This window comes from Saccoglossus kowalevskii, chromosome 19, assembly GCF_978046115.1.
Source record: "Saccoglossus kowalevskii chromosome 19, keSacKowa6.1, whole genome shotgun sequence".
NCBI lineage: Eukaryota > Metazoa > Hemichordata > Enteropneusta > Harrimaniidae > Saccoglossus > Saccoglossus kowalevskii.
The window spans coordinates 5707046-5730051 of record NC_140659.1 but is presented as its reverse complement, the minus strand read 5'-3'; the positions used below and the strand labels follow the sequence as shown (position 1 = coordinate 5730051).

At 33.7% G+C, this 23006-nt stretch overlaps 1 protein-coding gene across 1 annotated transcript in view; it reads left to right on the top strand.

Moving 5' to 3' along the window:
• The first annotated feature begins 272 nt into the window (after positions 1–272).
• The window catches only part of LOC100369770 (phosphatidate cytidylyltransferase 2-like), a 43658-nt gene continuing 20924 nt past the window's right edge, over positions 273–23006 (top strand). The window contains exon 1 of the mRNA XM_006817078.3: positions 273–506. Coding sequence (XP_006817141.1) covers positions 399–506 — 108 coding nt within the window. The 5' untranslated portion in view covers positions 273–398. The remainder of the gene's footprint in view (positions 507–23006) is intronic.

Sequence of the window (23006 nt, the reverse complement as noted above, 5' to 3'; positions counted from 1 at the left end):
TGTCGTGAGAATAATGCTAAACTGACGTCACATTTTAATAACCTGGTGTTCCTAGCGTTGTGAGACTGGAGTGATTGTGTTTGCAATATAACCCGTAGCAACTATGATATTTAGTACAGTTATAAACAGGAAATATAAATATATTCCAACTTTGGGGTGAATTCATGTTTTAAAAATCTTTTTATCGACCAAAACACGGCGTTTGACCTCTAGGATTTACTGACCTTGTAAATTTATAGGGTAAGCTAGGGAGTCTATTTTGATAGAATTCTCAGCTAACTCAATAGATCTGCTGTATCATATCTGACCGGGTCAGTTTTTGGATTTTTTGGGTTGGTAGCGGTGAATGTACTGCGGATCGCTTGTGTTTTGGTGTAGTCTGCTGTACGTTTTGTATTATGGACACTGAACTTAGGCACAGAGGAGGTGAAACTGCCGATAATGCCGAAGACATCACACAAGCTGTGACAACTGAAACGACGAAAGAAGATGACGTCGCTCCAAAGGTAGATATCTTTACTATATTAACAAAATACCGCTGATCTGTGCCTCATTTAGGGCGATCAGTAATGTATCCGCTTATAATAGAGATCAATATTCGAAGGTGTTTATAATTAAAATCGTACTGCAAAGACTTGACCGCCTAATAACAGCAACAAAATAACGCCACATTCAAAGGTTTGTTTGATAATGTTGATTCATGATAATATTAAATCATTGTCAATGAACTCGTCTCCGCCATCATGAGTCTCTACAGCGGTATTTTTTTTTTCTTACCGAGCAGCAGTGTAAACAGAGGCTTCATATAACCGCACACTTAAGATACCTGGAAAGCTATTACGTTGTATTATGCGGTAATGAGCTCCCTCCCCGGGCCCCATGTCCCTGCGTGTCAAAAGCTGGCCCCTCCCATTTGGTTTGTATACATTGTGATACAGCATATTAGTAGCTGCGATCGCTGCGACCATAGTTCATTGCAATATTTGTGAATACGCAAAATGAAACCAACACACAATTTTGAATCAGATTCATGTACTAATGTTAAATACCCATCAACAATTCTAATAAAAATATGACTTACCCCCGGTAAGTGTTAAATTGTTATTTCTCAATTACCAAGAAAAAAAAGGCTATATCAACACAGTCTAAAATTATACTTGGGAGAATACATAAACAAAATTTAAAGTTGCAGTTTCTACTGATTTGTTGGCAAAAATCATTTCTTCAAAAAACATACTCCGGCCTGTGGAATTTACATACTTCCAAGGCAGGTTCATTTCAATGTTTTGATTGTCTTTAGTAATTTATGCTGGAAGTCTGAGCTACATGTATTCCTAGAGTCTTTACATGTAACTGTAAATGTAGGTCACATGATAATTTGGACATATTGCACAGACTATGTGCAATAACATAATGGGAATGCCAAACATTTGGTTGATATCATTAGCCCCAAATAGTCTATTGCATATATCACTGTACAATTAAAATATAATTATATTAATTGTAATAAATTAAATTAAGTATAAAATTATGTCATTGTACTTTGCATAACAGATTTTAATTTGGCTTCTATGGTTGCAGAAAATACATTTAGTAATGATTGAACAAATGTTGTACATGAACTGTTAAGACTATTTAATTATTTTTAATTATTAATTCAGCTGTTTAATCCATTAAATTAAATTCCTGTGAATTTAAGTACATTTTCATGACATAGCAGGGTACTCTTGAAAGTCTTAAATGGCTTAAAAACTTTATCTCTTTTATAGCGTGTCATAATCTGATCAGAAAAATCGTAATGTCCAAATTAATTATCCTAGGAGGATTGAAATTTCTCGTGGATATTTCTCGGTTGCATTTGTTATGACTCTGCCTTCAACCGTTGGAAATATGCATATTGAAAATACTAATTGATGGAGATGTTGAAATTTTAAATTAAATTGTATGCTTGTACTTAAATAATGGTTTATTGTGTTAAAAGTATGTTTCTTGATTACAAATATTCATCATTTTATAATAATTAATATTTTTTGCAATTCTCTCGCTCAAAATCAGTTTGAGACATGAAACATCACCCACAAAATCAGCCAATCATTCATGGATACCATGGCAACATGATTCAGAACAGGGCTAATCAACAGTAATGTAAAAAGAGAATGACAGTGTTCCATCATATTCCCTCATAAGGGGTGGAAATTACAAAAATAAAGTTGCCTGACCATTTGGACTGCATGCGGTTGGTGAATAAAAGTGCCTGTCCCAAGTGATGATGTACCTGGTATCTGTCTGTAGCAAGATAAATTAAAACATATTAATTGAAATAAAATTTCATACAAGAAAGCAATTTTTTTGTAAATTACCAATAACTTTCCATCATTATTTTGTTATCCACAGGGATAGGTAATTTGTATATTTACGAGTTCTAGCTAAATGCTGCATGTCTGGGACAGGTGGACATGCTTTATTTAATTTTGATCCCTGGTTATATTCAATCAGAACCTGAATTTAACTTTTTATTTTCAACATAACATGTGGATGAAAAAAAAATATGATTTTCACCCCTGGTTACAGTGGTTGTGTCCAGGGCCCTGGTTACAGTGGTTGTGTCCAGGGCCCCTGGTTACAGTGGTTGTGTCCAGGGCCCCTGGTTACAGTGGTTGTGTCCAGGGCCCCTGGTTACAGTGGTTGTGTTCAGGGCCCCTGGTTACAGTGGTTGTGTCCAGGGCCCCTGGTTACAGTGGTTGTGTCCAGGGCCCTTGTTTGAATTTTGTTGAATGGATACCTGTAGCACACTTGTGGATATTTGGGTTTCATTTTAAAATGAGTTATACATGTTTGTCAGGTCAGTAAGGTTTTAATCATTAAGGTGTTATCACTTTATCTAGACTGGTATGTCTACCTGACCATTACCACTCACTGAAAATAATAGCTTGGATTAAAGTTAATGATTATCTGAATAACACAGAATGTATCATAATTGAACTTTTAGAAGCTCATATAAACCAAAATTATTAAAATATTACTTATTTTGACCATAGAAACACCTCTGTAATTTACATATTTAAAAATATGCACTACTAATCAAGCAAAAATGTTACATAATAACTGAAGCACAAACCTTCAACAGAAATCGTCTAAGCTAAAATTACAATGTATTATGCATTTCTAAAAAAAATTGCTGTAATCAGAAATTAAATCTTGGTGTGTTATTGCTACCTTCATGTCTTGTACAACAATTAGCCAATTTATGGTCGTCTTCCTCGAAACTAATAATGTTATATATCAAGTGGACTACCTGTCACAATCTTAAAGCGGAGGAGTTGTCATCTGCACATGCATCAGATGGCCATAGCGTAACATTGTTTACAAACGATCGTCTACCCATGAGCCTTTGCGATTTTAGCGTGTGTTATCGTCGCTTGGGACTCAATTCCAGCGTGTGTACAGATGATGACTCTCCTGCTTTAATGTGGTTGTTGAATATTCTTTGCAGACTCTGAGTTAGTTTTCTGTATGTGGATTTTGAGACAAAACAAATTTCAATGTCTGTAATTGTTATTTCCATATAACTATAGATTCTTTTTTTTTTTTTTTTTTTTTTTTTTTTTTTGGTTTTGGATCTTGAATAAAGCTTTGCATACATGTAGTTGTTATTCCCATAGAAAAGAATATTTTTGGTGGGTGTTGATTAGTGCTACAGTGTTTGCCCCCCCCCCCTCCCCTCCAGTTAAACTTTATAATGCATTCATAACTCCTCATTGTAATTCTCACTCGTATATTTGTGTAAGGTTTCTATTTCATAAGAAACTATTCCTTTTTCATAATCAATATTTATCACACAGATAACTGTGATGTTTATTACTGTTTGATGTTTATCGGCCAAATATTTGAGACAGATATCAGCTTTTGTCCCGACAAAATAATCATTTATGTGAGAAATGGTAAAAAGTTTAGTAAGTTTAGTACTGTAGTAAAATTTTGTTCCATCTCCATGTCTCTCCCACGTTTTATATTACTGTGTGTAAAACCCATCTCCTCATTAGTAACCTCCTACAAAAATGACACCTCGGTCATTAAATCACCCACGACACCCAATGCATCATCACTGAAGGACATTTCAATATTTCAAAAATGACATGTCCTGAATGATTTTGTTTGTTATGTGGACATAAACATACAGGTAAATGAAATATTCGCTCTATTCTTAGTCAATGCTCTTACATAAATGGTAGTTATGTCTATGATCAAAATTACGTATTTATTTTAATAATCCAACATAACGGTACAATAAATACAGTTTACATAAATTATAATATGCTACAGTACTACAGTGTACATGTGTACCTAAAAAGAATAACTCATCTGTACATTGTAGTTCTATACCAACTGACCAAATTATGCTTTTTTGGGTGTACTTCTTATATCAAGTACTTTAACCCTTAAAATATAATCCATGCAATTCATGCTTGAGAATGTAAATAATCTTTCCACGTTTCTTGTGCTAGCATGATACCCACTAAGAGGTCAAATCAACGCACTTGGGTGCTGATTTACTTTGATTGATTCAAGTTCAGTAATTACGTTTAGTTAATGAATCTTGAACCATATTTCTTTTGTTTTTTTGAGGTTCATCTTCAATAGAAATGCACATACACCCAGTTGCATGTATTGTATACTTGATCATTAAAATATGACTTAATTTACCAATGGACACATCTTTGTCATTTACTTAAGTGCATGCACACACTACAGGGGTAACAGAGCAAATACAGTACAGTTCTCGCGGAAGCTTTGGCTTCACTGCAGCTTCACCTTCGCTTCAGCATCGCATCATTATGGCATTGTTATGGCTTCAGCATCGCTTCAATGTCGCGACATTAAAAAGTTAGGCGATTATCGCTTCGCTTCATTGTGGCCTCATTATGGCGATAATGTACTGTACTCATTTCCCCCCAAACCTCTTGACCGCTTCCACTTTTGACCGGTCAGTTTCCGTTTTATTTTCGACCGTGCAAAAATTCAGACTACTAACAATTTTCTGGTTTTCATAGATAACCGTGCATAGATGTTGAACAACCGTCAAAAGTTCAAATACTTTTTGTTTTAACTATCTATAATTATATGCACGCAATCTGACCCTTTGACCTAGATTTGGCTGGGATTGAATATTTTATTTTAGACAATATTCCGACGTGACGCACTGCTACAAAATGTATTCAACAGAAGTACAACATGGTTGTCTGGGTTTCTTTTCCTGATTGTGTTGAGTTTACGATTTGTATAATTATTGTTGTTTCCCCCCAAGCAGAAGACAAGCCGAAGGACCATGAAGCTAAATAGAATTCCCACGCATGGACGTGGACTGAGTGACAGAAAATATTTCTAAGGCTAAAATAAAAATGACCTACTATTACACCTCTTTGTGTATTTGTCAATTTTGTATATATTTGGTATGATCGTAAATACCTAGAAAAATCTCGTCTTTCGTTAATAATTTCATTTGTTTGAAATGTCTACCGACCGTAATTTGTTTCTCCAAATGGTCCCGACGTCCGTCATTCAACACAATCAGCATTTATTTATCGCAATTCATGGGGATCATGTCCCGTAATTTGCGGGCTGTACAACCAAATAATTAAACAAGTACTATTTATTGTATTTTTGTTTTACCTCGCGAAACTACAACAGAGCGTAGAGTTGTCGCGGTTAAATAGTCGCCTTGAAATCGATGGAACTTCAACTACTAGTATCCATTTCTCACCTTGAAATAAAAAAAAATCGAAGAGCATCGGGGGATATATTATTAACCAGTCTTACGAATCGCTAGCTTTATTTTATTCGAATTCATAAAATTCACAAGTTTTCGACATTTGTTGGCAACTTCCGCGCTAAAATGGTTGAAAATGTGGGTGTGGTTTTTTCGCAAAGTCCTGTTGATAAGACGGACAAATATGATTCTGTGACCCAGGTCGTGCTCCGATCAGGTGACTTTCAGCCAATCAATGATGTTGTAACAAAACATAATTTAACGCAAATTGAAGGGTCGTCGTACCATCCAATCTCCATCGTCGATTCACAAAGTTTTGTTTGTGCTGTGACAGGCTTCGCAATTATTCACTGAAAAACATCGGTATATTTTGACAAACGGATGTGATTTTACCTCAGTTCAAAAAAACAAAGAAAAAAAACAGGGGTGAGATACAAATCAGTTTTGCAAGTTGGGAAATAAGGTAAACCAGACTGGGGTCGATAATTTTCAGTATCGAAGGACTTCCGTGTGAATCATGATTTTCAAATTGTTCATCGGCTGGTCATCAAATATTTACGGCCACACTAAATGGACACGTTTTTTTTCTGAAGCCCAATAAATTATTTCTTCATGTCAAGCGCTATTCGATTTTTTACAGGGCATGTGGCTCGTTTTCATTCGAAAATATGTTTGTGAGAATACTTTTAAAGTACATATAGATCGAGCTCAGATCATTGATCGTGACTTAATTTTGAGAATTGGTTGTCAAATTTTACCAGACCGACGCCACTACAACCATCCAATCATACGTTGAAAATGTACGCACTTGTTTTGGAACTTTGTATCAAGATGACTGGCGACGACGCCAACGCTCCAGGCGGCATACGCGTGTATTGCATGTTTTAGTAGTCCGGGCATGGGGTCGGACTCGGCTAAAACTAAACGAAACACAGAAAAATACCACCGAAATGAGGAATCTGAATCTGCTCTTCTAGCAGCAAATAAAATGAGCGAAAAAAGGTAAATTTATAACAAGAACAGTTTCACTTCGTATACAGCAAATATTGTGTTGTATCAGAACGACGATTGCATCGTGTGATTTGAATTTATCACGATTTTACTTCTAGTCAATATGGAACTCGTCACCTTGCCGATTGTAATGTACTTCGTTTTTGGTGCCCAATACTCGCAACACTAAAATAATTAAACAAGATATCTTTTTAAAATGTCATTTTACTCTTGATCATATTATTTTATTCGCCTTGAATTTCAAATCGATTACATATCGAACTTCTGTACATGTTTTTGTCTACTGCCCTTCTGCGTGCAAATAATGAGGTCATACTCATGTCACAATAAGTTGAAGCTGATGCCATGTTGATGCCATGAGACTGCGAAGCTGAGGCCACGATGATGCCACAAAATAGCGAGGCGAACATAGCTTCAATTTTCAATGACGCGAAGCTGATGCCACAACGATGTGATGCTGAGGCGACAATGAAGCCATGCGTAGGCGACAATGATGCCACAAAAGCCAAAGCTTCCGCGAGAACTGTACTGTATGGTTTTTAAAGAAAGACATAACAATTTCTGCTCAAATTATTTCATTCAAATTGATGCGTAATGTATGAGGATGTTATTCCATTCAAATTGATGCGTAATGTATGAGGATGTTATTCCATTCAAATTGATGCGTAATGTATGAGGATGTTATTCCATTCAAATTGATGCGTAATGTATGAGGATGTTATTTCATTCAAATTGATGCGTAATGTATGAGGATGTTATTCCATTCAAATTGATGCGTAATGTATGAGGATGTTATTCCATTCAAATTGATGCGTAATGTATGAGGATGTTATTTCATTCAAATTGATGCGTAATGTATGAGGATGTTATTTCATTCAAATTGATGTGTAATGTATGAGGATGTTATTTCATTCAAATTGATGCGTAATGTATGAGGATGTTATTCCATTCAAATTGATGCGTAATGTATGAGAATGTTATTTCATTCAAATTGATGCGTAATGTATGAGGATGTTATTTCATTCAAATTGATGCGTAATGTATGAGGATGTTATTTCATTCAAATTGATGCATAATGTATGAGGATGTTATTTCATTCAAATTGATGCGTAATGTATGAGGATGTTATTTCATTCAAATTGATGCGTAATGTATGAGGATGTTATTCCATTCAAATTGATGCGTAATGTATGAGAATGTTATTTCATTCAAATTGATGCGTAATGTATGAGGATGTTATTTCATTCAAATTGATGCGTAATGTATGAGGATGTTATTTCATTCAAATTGATGCATAATGTATGAGAATGTTATTTCATTCAAATTGATGCGTAATGTATGAGGATGTTATTTCATTCAAATTGATGCGTAATGTATGAGGATGTTATTTCATTCAAATTGATGCGTAATGTATGAGGATGTTATTTCATTCAAATTGATGCGTAATGTATGAGGATGTTATTTCATTCAAATTGATGTGTAATGTATGAGGATGTTATTTCATTCAAATTGATGCGTAATGTATGAGGATGTTATTCCATTCAAATTGATGCGTAATGTATGAGAATGTTATTTCATTCAAATTGATGCGTAATGTATGAGGATGTTATTTCATTCAAATTGATGCATAATGTATGAGGATGTTATTTCATTCAAATTGATGCGTAATGTATGAGGATGTTATTTCATTCAAATTGATGCGTAATGTATGAGGATGTTATTCCATTCAAATTGATGCGTAATGTATGAGGATGTTATTCCATTCAAATTGATGCGTAATGTATGAGGATGTTATTTCATTCAAATTGATGCGTAATGTATGAGGATGTTATTTCATTCAAATTGATGCGTAATGTATGAGGATGTTATTTCATTCAAATTGATGCGTAATGTATGAGGATGTTATTTCATTCAAATTGATGCGTAATGTATGAGGATGTTATTTCATTCAAATTGATGCGTAATGTATGAGGATGTTATTTCATTCAAATTGATGCGTAATGTATGAGGATGTTATTTCATTCAAATTGATGCGTAATGTATGAGGATGTTATTTCATTCAAATTGATGCGTAATGTATGAGGATGTTATTTCATTCAAATTGATGCGTAATGTATGAGGATGTTATTCCATTCAAATTGATGCGTAATGTATGAAGATGTTATTCCATTCAAATTGATGCGTAATGTATGAGGATGTTATTCCATTCAAATTGATGCGTAATGTATGAGGATGTTATTTCATTCAAATTGATGCGTAATGTATGAGGATGTTATTCCATTCAAATTGATGCGTAATGTATGAGGATGTTATTCCATTCAAATTGATGCGTAATGTATGAGGATGTTATTTCATTCAAATTGATGCGTAATGTATGAGGATGTTATTCCATTCAAATTGATGCGTAATGTATGAGGATGTTATTTTATTCAAATTGATGCGTAATGTATGAGGATGTTATTCCATTCAAATTGATGTGTAATGTATGAGGATGTTATTTCATTCAAATTGATGCGTAATGTATGAGGATGTTATTCCATTCAAATTGATGCGTAATGTATGAGGATGTTATTTCATTCAAATTGATGTGTAATGTATGAGGATGTTATTTCATTCAAATTGATGCGTAATGTATGAGAATGTTATTTCATTCAAATTGATGCGTAATGTATGAGGATGTTATTTCATTCAAATTGATGCGTAATGTATGAGGATGTTATTTCATTCAAATTGATGCATAATGTATGAGGATGTTATTTCATTCAAATTGATGCGTAATGTATGAGGATGTTATTTCATTCAAATTGATGCGTAATGTATGAGGATGTTATTTCATTCAAATTGATGCGTAATGTATGAGGATGTTATTTCATTCAAATTGATGCGTAATGTATGAGGATGTTATTTCATTCAAATTGATGCGTAATGTATGAGGATGTTATTTCGTTCAAATTGATGCGTAATGTATGAGGATGTTATTTCGTTCAAATTGATGCGTAATGTATGAGGATGTTATTTCGTTCAAATTGATGCGTAATGTATGAGGATGTTATTTCATTATTTTAATTTAGACACGCATGATCAGTCACATGACAACATTTTTGGAAAACTTACTTTATTGTAGCCTTCGCTGGAAACTGCAACTTTACACATTTGCATGTACTGTGCTGTGGATCCTGCTATAAAATGGCTGTGCATTAGACTGACAAACCATCAGGGTTGGACTCTGATAGAACTAAACCCCAACATGACCCTAGACATGAAACTACCCATCTAAATAAATTAATGATCAAGGCTGCTGTTCCATCTCAGCTGTCAACAAACCAGGTCTAACTTTGGCTCTTCAACTCTTGTTTGGCCACAATCATATAAACCATATAAACACATCATAGGTGTATTCCTAATAATTGGCAGAAAGAGTAAATTTAAATGGAAAATAAGACGAATCCTTTGAACACCAATGTCAACTTTCACAAAATATTAACAGAACTATTATTTTTTTTTCATAAACTTTGATTATGTCCATTTCATTCAAAATTGACAGAGCGATTTTAGAAAGTATTTACAAATCTGCCAAATGTTTAACTTAAATGATGAAGTGCAGATTGTTTACAATTTATATGCTGATTAATAAAGATGAAGACAATTGTACATGTACCTATATTTTGGCAGTCTAAAAATATCAGTGGCTAAATTTGTACATGTACAATAAATCATATACCTAATATTTATTTAAAAATTCTATTTCAAAAGACGACTATCGGGTAATTATGTATTTAGAATTAAATTATCATGGGAATATGTATTACAAAGTATGCATACAGTGATTGTATCAACCTACTTGGAGTGGAAGACAATGCCTGAGTAAATTGCTTGCATTATTTTCAGGATATTATTATGTATCTAGTACTAATAGTTGCAGTTGTGAGCAATGAGAACCCCCACACAAAAGTCCATTAAAAGCAGACTAGCCAAAGCAAGATCTGCATTTCAAAGGTTGTGGCTCATATGGAAATCCAGCCAGTATAACATCAGCACTAAAGTCAAAATTTATAACAGCAATGTAAAATCCATTTTACTGTATGGGAGCGAAAGCTGGAGGGTCACCAAGGTTGACATGAAAAAGCTATCAAGTTTTCACCATAACTGCCTCAGGCGCATCTGCAAAGTTGTCTGGCCCTGCCGAATATCCACCTTGGACCTCCTCAAAAGAACTGGAGCCACCTGCATAAATAAGGCTTAGAAGACTCAGATGGCTTAGGCATGTTCTCAGAATGCCCGATTCATACAACACCAAGATAGCTCTCCGCTGGACACCACAAGGAAAACGACCAAGGGGCAGGGCGAAGAACACCTGGCGGAGAACCTTTGAGCAAGAACTCAGGGAAATGAGTTTAACATGGGGGAGACTGAAACCAAGGCTAAAAACCGTGTTGAGTGGAGGGGTCTTGTGTTAACCTTATGTTCCAGTGGGAGCAACAAAAATTAAGAGAGAGAGTACTAATAAATACAAGTTTTTGGCCAAAAATGCCAAGAAAAACATTTTGTGCTGTGTGGTTGCTTACATTCAGTGATGATATTACATTTGTATATTCATGTTCTATGTGCTCCTGCATTCAATGTAAAAAAACTGTTTAAATGTGATGTCAATGACCTGGAACATGTTCAATTTTAGTTTTGTAAAGGAAAATTGCTGAATGCTAGAACTAGTGCAGATGCGTTTTAGAGAAAATGTAGGTATGGGTTTTTACCAATCAGTAAATACTGTAAAATCTGTATTAGAAACCACGGCTTCTATTAAAATTGTACAATGCAACAGAGGGAATGTGGCTTCTATTAGAGCATCTACACATATGAGAAATGATGAAATTTTGGTTCTCAATTATTCAAAAAGAATTGGTGTGACTTTTATTATTAGGGATGCATCTTCAAATGAAGATTGTATGGTACTATTGTTTTGGGTGCTAGATCACTAATAATATTAGTTAAATTATGGATTACTAAATTAATAATATATAATTACAAAATTCCCATTTGGATCACCATATTATTTACATATACACTGTAATATAAGATAAGTTATGCAGTGTTAAAAGTATCCAATTAATGAATAGCGTGGTGTGGTACATTTCGTACTTTATAGGGCTTAACACAAAGTCTCCATGGATTGTCATGAAAAAAGCAGCCTAAGTTGGCGATGTGTTACTTGTTCACTGGGTGTATTTTTTGACTCCCGTGTGCAAAGCACAAAAAGGGAGTCTTTGCAGTTAGTGTGTCTGTGTGTGTGTGTGTGTGTGTCTGTTCCACTAATATCTCAAGAATCATACATTGATTTTTGATGAAACTTGGTGCACAGATGCTCTGGGCCAATGCGCAGATTTGATTAGGTTTTGGTAAAGTCCATGCATATTAATTACCTAATTTGCATGATAATTAGCTGATTTTTAGTTGTTCCATGATTGTTCCACTGATGTCTAAAGAACCACTCATTGGATTTTGGCACATAGATGCTCTGAACAAATTTGATTTGATTAGTTTTGGGTAAAAATCTGTGCAATATTAATTGCCTAATTTGCATAATGATTGGCTTTTCCACTGATACTAATCATCACATTTCAATAAAACTTGGTACATAGATATCATAGGACACTGCACAGTTTAGTGTAATATCAGTACATATTAATTACCTAATTTGCATAATTAATTAATTTTCAGCTTTTGATATTTCAAGTAGTAATCATCACATTTCAATGAAACTTGGTACATACATGTAGATGTCATATGACGCTGCACAGACCTGATAGTTTTCAGGGTAATATCAGTACATATTAATTACATAATTTGCATAATTAATTAATTTTCAGCTTTCGATATTTCAAGTAGTAATCATCACATTTCAATGAAACTTGGTACATAGTTACTTAAGGATTGTGCAGAGACCTGATTAGTTTTGGGGTAAATATTTGTGCATATTAATTACCTTATTAGCATAATTAGTTAATTTTCAGCTTTTTGCCTGATAACTCAAGTACTGATCATCATATTTCAATGAGACTTGCTACATAGATCCTCTAGGACTATGCAGAGACCTGATTAGTTTTAGGGTAAATAATTGTGGATATTAATTACCTAATTTACATAATTAATTTTTTCCATGAATGTTACACTGATACAGTACTCATTCCGCCCAACCTCCCGCTTTTATAGCTTTTTTTCCGACCGCTTATCGCTTAATTTCCGACCGCTCGCTGCTTTCTGACCGGAAACCGACCGTTTTTTTCCGCTCGCTCGTGTTCGCTTTTGTTCGCTCGCTCACTTTTGTTCGCTCGCTCGCTCGTTTTTGTTCGCTTGCTCGCTCGCTTGCTCCTGCTATGGCTGGCTTCAGAAACATCGTCCGCTTGCCAACCGACCACTGGAGTAACAATGATCGTACATTGTATGTATAAACTTAAGTTTTTATTCGTAATAAATTTAGGTTTTAATGACGATTCAAAACACAACGCCTATTGCTTCTCTGTTTTGCAACAAAGACGCCTTCAAATCACTTGACACATTGTAACGTTTGCTACGCAAGTCGAACTGTGACCTGTATTTACATATTTACGTCCTTGTGTGTGTAGTTCAAGCAGCTATATATGGTCAATCGCGATATGTATTGAGTACTAGTATTTGTGTGTTGTGTGTGTGTTTCTGTGTGTGATTTTGACTAAGTTTATTCCAAACGGCGCTCAAAATAATTTGACACTTTGTTATTTGCGACCACAGTCCCTCTGATAGAGGGACTGTGTTGCGACGCAACTCACACTATGACCCTTACTCAATTTGCATAAGTAATACGAATGCTGTAGTTCAGACAATCTATTGGTTAACTTTTGCTCGTGTCTGGGTGCGCAAAACAAAACTGCACATATAATTATCGCATAGCTGAATTTCTACAAATCAATTGGACTTAAACTACTAGTATAATGACTGTGATGATTAATCGCTTGTCTGAGTACATGCGGCGACGAATTATTGGATTGGCAGCAGCCGGACGAAAAATGCAAGAGATCTCGGAACAGTTATTTTGTTGAGGAAAACAAAAAAACGCAGCAAGTGATACATTTTGAAAACAAAAATACAAAATAAACTCAATCAGAGGCGCCGACCACGCGCGTTGGAAATAAATAAAACGTGTTGTGACAGTCTCACCAAACTCTTTCACTCGCGCAATATAATTATGTTATTTCCCAAAGCACTTATATTTAATACATTGACGAAAAACACCGCAAGAAAAATGTAAATCAGGCTTGTAATTACTAGTAACTCTACTCGAACGCAATGTTGATCACTGTAAAAGTGGATAAATTCGAACCGTCATAAAATTCAAAATTCAAGCGATCTCGTTGAATGTCAAAAATGAACTCGATGTTTAGAAAGACAAAAACAACAACATATTAGAGTGCAAAAAAAGCTAGCAGCAAAGAACGAGAAGTGCATGTGGGAAAGCGATGAGTGAACTCGAAGAAAATTATGCTGATGTGAGAACAAGCCATATACCCGCGGAATACTCGCTAAAACATCGAGCAAATGTGCCATTTCAAAGGGCACCCTTACAAATAATGTCTGCGATTGTGTAAACATGATAACGTGCAAACAAGGAACAGAGCTCGTGGTCCACCAAGGAAACTTAGCGATGACGCAGTTAGATGTGTACATAAGCAGGTTCACATGGATGTATCATTTTCAACTATTACCAACAACGCTATGATAATAAAGACATTGTGAAATTCTTTTGTTTTTATGTAGAAAAATACAGTAATTTTACCAAGTAAAATCATATTTATTAAAATTGTTGTTCATACATGAGTTATCGAACACACTACATAGTTTGTAATTTCATCCAGCTCCTTTCAGTCACGATTCAAGACAAATAAAAGGCACAAATATAGATAATATAGCAAATTATTTTTTCTGTAATATTCGTGTGTAATCAGTAATTAAGAAAAAAAAATATGGGTACATATGGAATACATTTCGTTATGAATAATTCTTAATATCAGTTTCTAAATTATCTTGTCAAAATCATTTTTTTCCCAGGGTTTTACAACTTGACCCGTGTTAAACCCAAACCATGCGTGCATGACAACCGTCACCCTACACACGGTTACTCAACGAATACCGTACTCTACAGTAGACATTTTTCGCTCTCCACCAAAAATAGAATGGTTTTATTTCATATTAGTTGTGTCAGTGTCGTGTTTGATTTCACATGTTTGGTTCGATCTTGTTTATGGTGGACATTATTACTACGCGTATGTATTATTACCAATTTTATATGGCCGTGTGATCCACCGTATTTTTTCAACGGTCGTTCTATAAATTTTTGATTGTATTTATTCTTATTTTAACATCATAAAAACAAAAATGATACACTTGCACATGAAACAGTAGGTAATGAACTGTAAATGCGGGCGGTTGCGCTGTCAGGCGAGCAAGCGAGCGATTACGCGAGCGGATACTTCCGGATTTGCGCGGTCGAAAAAAAAGCGGAAATTGCGCAGTCGAATTGAACAAAGCGAGCGAAAAAAAAGCGATCGAAATCCGGAAGCGGGCGGGAGTGTTGGGCGAAATGAGTACTGTATATAAAGAACCACTAATTGAATTTTAATGAAACTTTTATAGAGTATTCATCATCACATTTCAATGAACCTAGGACTATGCAGAGACCCAATTAGTTTTTGGTAAATATTTATGCTTATTAATCAACTAATTAAAATAAATAATTAACACTGATATGTCAATTACTGATCATCACATTTGAATAAAATTTGGTACATAAATGCTCTAGAACAATAACAGACCCGATTTATTTTGGGTTAAAATTTGTTCATATTAATTCTCTAATAATAATTCATAGTTTTTTTGTTCTAATCCCATTTCAATGAAACTTGGTACATAGATATTACATTACGCAGGCCTTATTAGTTTTACACTCAAATCTGTTCATATCAGTTACCTGATTTACATAATTAGTTTTCAGCTATTCCATCAATATATCAAGTACAAGTAATTTTTAATGTGTCTTTAATACTCTCAGCAACCATGAGTTCTTTCTAAGCTTTCTTTTATTTTTTATTTTGATGATCATTAAATTTGCTAACCCAGTGATTATGCAATATTAATATAATGTATTGTTTCCACCACAATTAGTGGATTTAAAACCTAATACATGTAGGTATTCCTGCAACATCAAATCAGCTAAAAATTAAGACTTCCTGTAGATGCATTTACGGTATATTCTATTTTACCACCAGACTTTCTCACCCAAATCTTGTTTCACTTTTATTTTTATATTCTTCAATATTTCTGGAAATTGAATCCTAATTTTGGAGCCAACAGACAAAGTTTGAGTAAATTTTCAGTTTTTACTCCAAAAATTTGGCCATTTTTGTCGTATTCTTATGAAGAAGAAAAGGAAAGAAAAGGTTAATTAAAGTGATACAAAATGTATGTATTTATGTATATTTATTTAACAATTGTTCATATTAATGGTTTTTTTTATATGGGTCAATTTGAGGTTTATAATTTTTATTTTCAAATAGTAAAGGCCTCACTTTTGTGTTAATATTATATTTTTACTGTCACATCAAATTATGTTGTGATATGTACATGTACTAATGTAGCTTCACTGCTGTTTAAATTCGAAAATAGCTAACAAAAATCTGTTGAATAATCAACGAGTTTTATACCATGCTGCACCAATGGTACAATGTATGTGCTTGTCTATCACCAGGTACAGTTTACATCTAGTAATGCTTTCTTAAATTGCATTTATTTCCATATTCAGAAAGTATGTCATATTTTAATAATCCAGCATACAAGGGAGAAATAAATAAACCAGGATTATTTTAAGAGATGGTAGGTGACAAAATAGTTGTCTGGTTTCCATAGCAACATGTGATCATCTATTATACATCATAACTACTACATGACACCTGTTTGTCAATTCCTGACTTTATCAGAGTGTGACATATTTGTAGTTCATATATATAGATTGACAGCTATTGTACATGTAGTATAATGTAATAGATGAATTTATGCAACATTTGATAAATTAACTATTGAAAACATTAAGCATTAATGGTTGGGTGTGAGTTTGGTACACTTTGAAATAGCAAACACTACGGTACATGTATCTCTATTGGAAATGTACTTTTAATAGAGCAAATATGGTACATGTGCTACTATTGGAGATGTGCTTATAATAGAACAAATATGGTACATGTACATGTGTCTATTGGAGATGTACATGTACTTCTAATGAGCAAATATGGTACATGTGTCTCTATTGGAGATATGCTTCCAATAGAACAGATATGGTACATTTGTACATGTATCTCTATTGGAGGTGTGCTTTTAATAGTCTATAATATAACTTAGAGCAAATACTATACACACTATATTGTCCATATACAAGATATCACCTTGAAGATTGATGCACTTGAAGGTTATTCACAGTAAACTAAAATACTGCACTATAACATAAGTCTCATATTCTCATGAATTATCACAGCTGACAAGTTAGAATATCAAATGTCAACCATGAACAGAGTATTAATAACAAAACGTCATGACATCTCCTTGATGTTTGTGTAGTATGGAATTTATTTTCTTGAGAGATGCTGTGTATCCTGCATGTTAACAAGTGCAAAGTAATACTGTAAAACCATTTATTTTCACTGGCATTTAATTTTACTATTTTGATGTTTTGAGTGATTGCCCTTGGGTCATGAAGTTGGCAAGGAAACAATGAGTTCTGTTGTTATTCTACAAGTTCACAGGTTTTAATTTCGCAGATTTTGCTTTTAAATAGCAAATTTAACAACCAGTGAATAATTGATGCATTTACAGTATCCAGTAACATGTTGCTCATTTGTATAATTTACCATAAAAATACCCAGACAGTACGTCGTTGCATCGACATTCGCTGCGCGTTAATTCCGCTGTACTGTCTTTGTGCATTCTTTGAGGTATCCTCGTAATAACCTCATTATTACATTTATACATCTTTTATACATACATCATGGGAATGCCGAAATCCAAAAAGTTTAGAACAAAATCAGCGAACTTCTTTGTGTGGAGTCCGGTCAAACCCTGATGGCAGCCATGTTTTTGTTTTTTTATTAGAGGACGCTTACATGCGTAATCATTCCATATTTGGAATTCACATTTCCTTATGAGAATGAAAATACTACGTAAAATACCGCAAAATTATGGCACGGCGTTACGGTGCCAGATGTGTAATAATATTATTTAATGGCATTTGATTAAATTGCATAGGTATTGGTATATACATGTATACATGTACATGTATAAAATGTAAATTACATAGTTACAACATACATGCATTCGATTCAAAATGTAATGATGTTACTCTGAAATGGTATTAAAATTTGTTGTTTCCTAAAATGTGTTCATATCAGTTTTTAGCTTGCTGTCGACTTTGTCGAGCAGAGCTTATCATATGAGTGATTGTCCGTCGGTGTCCGGTGTCGTCGTCGTCGTCAGTGTCAATGTTTTAATTTTTTGATTTTTTCTTGAAAACTACAAGTCTGAATGTTTTGATACTTGGTGTATATGTACCTTGGGTAGACGTCTCTTAGATTTGTTCATTTCATGATATCCTCAATTCTCTAATTTTGGTGAATATTTTTTTTTCATTTTTGGTAAAAAGTGATATTTTCGACTTCTTGTTAAAAACCAGTAGTCCAATTGCTTTGATACTACATATATAGGTACTACATGTGGACCTCTCTCAGATTTGTTAATTTTGTGATGATATCTTTAATTCTGGTGAATATTTTTGTCTTTTTTGGTAAAAAGTGATATTTTCAGCTTCTTGTTAAAAACCTCATGTCCAATTACATTGAAATTCTGTATATAGGTACTACATGTGAACCTCTCTCTGATTTGTTCATTTCAAGATGATATCTTTAATTCTCAAATTTTTGTGAATATTTTTGTCATTTCTGGTAAAAAGTGATATTTTTGACTTCTTGCTGACAATCGTAAGTCTGATTGTTTTGATATTACATATATAGGTACTACATGTGGACCTCTCTCAGATTTGTTCATTTCGTGATGTTATCTTTAATACTCTAATTTTAATAAATATTTTTGTAATTTTTGGTAAAAAGTTATATTTGTGACTTCTTGTTGAAAACCGTACATTGTAAGTCTGATTGTTTTGATATTATATATATATAGGTACTACAGGTAGACCTCTTTCAGATTTGTTCATTTCAGGATGATGTCTTCAATTATCTAATTTTAATGAATATTTTTGTCATTTTTGATAAAAAGTGATATTTTCGAATTTATGTTGCAAACAGCAAGTCTGATTGCTTTGATACACTGTACTATACATATTGTTCATTTTTTAAAGATATCTTTTGTTCTTTAATTGAAATGTGCATTGCTAACAGCGAAGCTATCTCAGCCGACAGGTTGTTTGTTTAAGGTCTTATTTTAATTTTTCCTAATGCCTAAAAGAGAGTCTAATTTAAGTTTGACCGTATTCATTACTGGTAATGCCTATTCAAGAGTATAATGTTTATTGTGACTGGTGTGAATGAGTAAGCTTTGTATCGACCATGAGCAGCTATCACTGTAAACAATGTTATATTATTCTTCAAATGCTCAGTTTATAATTTCAAAAAAAACATACCGGGTAATTTATAATATAAATCGTATTGTTTCCCATCAAAATCCAAGCCAAAGAATCATACTACAAAATCGGCAAATATCTTTCATGTCACGTTCAATAAAATTAACATATTCAAATGAGCTATGGTAATTTTAACACAATTGCATCATCCATCCTTTTGATTGATTAATTAGTGATTTGATCTATCAGTCCCAGGTCAACTAATACAAAAGAAAAAACATGACGAATACCCTACAGCATCGAGTGTTTATATCTGCGATCAGAATCATTTGCTTACGATGAAACTTAGTTTAATTTTATTTGCATTTCATAACAATTCAAAAAATTCATTTTTGTAAGTTATTATAATCACTACTGCGTAATAATCAACAACTGTGAAACGCAGCATGACCGAATTGCGCTACCGTGATCATTTGCTGCCAATGCACCTGCGTTCTTTTAGAATATACTTTAGTTACCAATAAAATTTTTTAAAAATAATTGTATTTTGACATACCAGGTTCATTAATGTGATTTTTTTGGAAAAAGATAAGAGTAGATGACATTTTAATGATATTTTAGGCAGTCTACTGTTTAATTTATCAAGAAAAAAATGTATCAAATTTTAGATTAGCTTCTGCAATAGTTTCTTTCATCTTGGGTGGTCCAACTGCCAGCATTGAAAGTTGGCATAGGTGGATTTTTCAATAAAAATAGAAGTAAGTCCCAAACAAATATTTGATGATCATTTTTTAGCTCCGCTGTCGACTTTGTCGAGCAGGGGTTATCAAACATTGTATGAGTGATTGTCCGTCGTCGTCCGTCGTCCGTGTCAATGTTTTACTTTTTCGACTTCTTCTTGAAAACTACAAGCCTGAATGCTTTGATACTTGGTGTATATGTACCTTGGGTAGACCTCTCTTAGGTTTGTTCATTTCATGTTGATATCTTCAATTCTCTAATTTTGGTGAATATTTTTGTCATTTTTGGTAAAAAGTGATATTTTCGACTTCTTGTTAAAAACCGCAAGTCCAATTGTTTTGATACTACATATATAGGTACTACATGTGGCTCTCTCTCAGATTTGTTCATTTCGTGATGTTATCTTCAATTCTCTATTTTTGGTGAATATTTTTGTCATTTTTGGTAAAAAGTGATATTTTCGACTTCTTGTTAAAAACCGCAAGTCCGATTGCTTTGATATTACATATATAGGTACTACATGTGGACCTCTCTCAGATTTGTTCATTTCGTGATGATATCTTCAATTCTCTAATTTTGGTGAATATTTTTGTAATTTTTGGTAAAAAGTGATATTTTCGACTTCTTGTTAAAAACCAATAGTTCAATTGCTTTGATATTACATATATAGATACTACATATTAAGTATCAAAATACAGTTTCTGGCTGAATATTTACTATAAACAACATGTTGGTGTTTAGGAGTTTTAAGGTGATCTGTTGCGCTATTAACCAGAAGGCTGTTTGAATGGTGCACATGGAACACCATGAAAAAGTGATTTGTATGCTAATTTTCAACACAGTTGTTATTGTTTTTGTTTTTGTTTTAACTGTGTTCAATCTGATAACTATTGTTGTTTATTGTTTGTGAGTTTATTAACACAATTGAAAACATGGCCTTATAATAAATTAGTGACGAGGTCTTGGTGCTGGTACATTGTCTGCTGCACTGTAGTAGTTGTACAGTGACGATTCTGGTAAATATGTCATGTTGTGCTTTTAGTAGTATCTTTTTAAACAAATTATTGCTTCTAAAATTCACAACGATGCTTTCAATGTGGTTCCGCTTCTTTCATACATGTACATGTGCAAGATAGATTGCAAGGATCCATGTGGTGATCCAAAACACTGCCTAACTTGCAGTCTCGCCATCATGACAGTTTGATAAATTTTGTTCCTCGCATAAATTGCCAGGGATTGGTTGTGATAACATTCTTGTGACAAGTTACTTTAATATTTGTAAACCAGCAAAACAGACCTGAAGTCAATTTGCAAATAAAGCCTTCTTATAAATATGGTGTTGACACTTTTTGAAAACTTAAAATCCTTGCATAATTGAAAAAAAATATATGGAATATTATGAGCAACTCTTATGACTCAAGAACAAGTTTCCATTTACATTCTATACTATAATTTACTGGTACTGTTCTGTCACTACCTCATGTATCAGCTCTATGGTCAGCACTGAAAATAATTGGAAAATGATAAATATACTGCATCAGTATTTGGAAATAAACCTATCTTTGCCAGGTGCATAGCAAAATATTTTATCAGACTTCTTGGTGAAATCAACTGGTTGTATTTATTTAGATCCAGCAAGTATGTTAGACCACTCAACATGAAGTTCAGATTCTATTGTGTTGGGATTATTACCATTATTCACAAAATTGCTCCATTTGTGTATTTCTTTCTTAGTTGTACATATAACAAGGTATTGGTCAATATTTAATACATGTATGCTTTCTAAGACAGATAAATATGTGCAGTAACTCTTAAAATATACATGGCAAGTCATGTGTAGTTTATCTATGTTTACATGTATATTATCGGTATGTTATTTTACATACATATTACACTGTCCCTGTATCCTAGACTCAATTATAATTTATCAGAAATTATTAATAGTTAATAGAATACTACATTAGTGAATCTCCCAAAAAATTCCCACACAAAAATTAACATCCGGGTATTTTACCCTGTCTCGCCCCTGTCTCGCCTCTGTCTCGACTGAATCAAAAAGCAGTACGAACATGCTGAGATAAACCGTTCATAAAATTGTCGCAAAGCAAAGTCATAACAAAAAAATATTCAAACGAAACTAAATATGACTCGTAGCACGATACAGCTGAACGGGATTTGTATCAGTCGTCAAATAAAGCGAATGGAGGGATATGAAAACACAGCAAGTAAAAATCTCTTTCGTTCTATTACCTCCATTGAAAACCAACATGGCGACCACCTCCATAGATGACGAAAACATGCAAAATTTCGCCATAAAGTGACTAAAAATACACACAAAAATAGCAAGAATGGACAAAGGAATATTGTAAAGGTTTGCAGACATCAATGTTTTTAGCGATAAAATTGTTTCTAAACTAAGTGAGGGGTTTATTTTACTATTAGAGATCGAGACAAAGAGACTGTCAACAAAACAAGATTGCAAAAGAACACTCATCTGTAAAATACAATATCACTCCTAGTCATAGTTCAGTTGAAATTGTAGTTTGATGTAAAAATAAAGCACAATTTCAAAAATTCACTGTTGTCTCGAGCAACATTGATCGCAATGAATAATGGTGAAAAATAGCGCCCTCCAATGACAATTACGTCATTGTTTTGAGACCAGCACAGGTTCTCAGAAGCTGCTCGTTCACACCTTTTAACAATAGCACTTCCTAACCTAGTAGAGTGACTGTGATTGCATAGTGATATGCCATCTTTGTTGACACTTCCAGTCATCTTTGTTGACACTCAGTCGACCATCTTTGTTGACACTCAGTCGGCCATCTTTGTTTACAC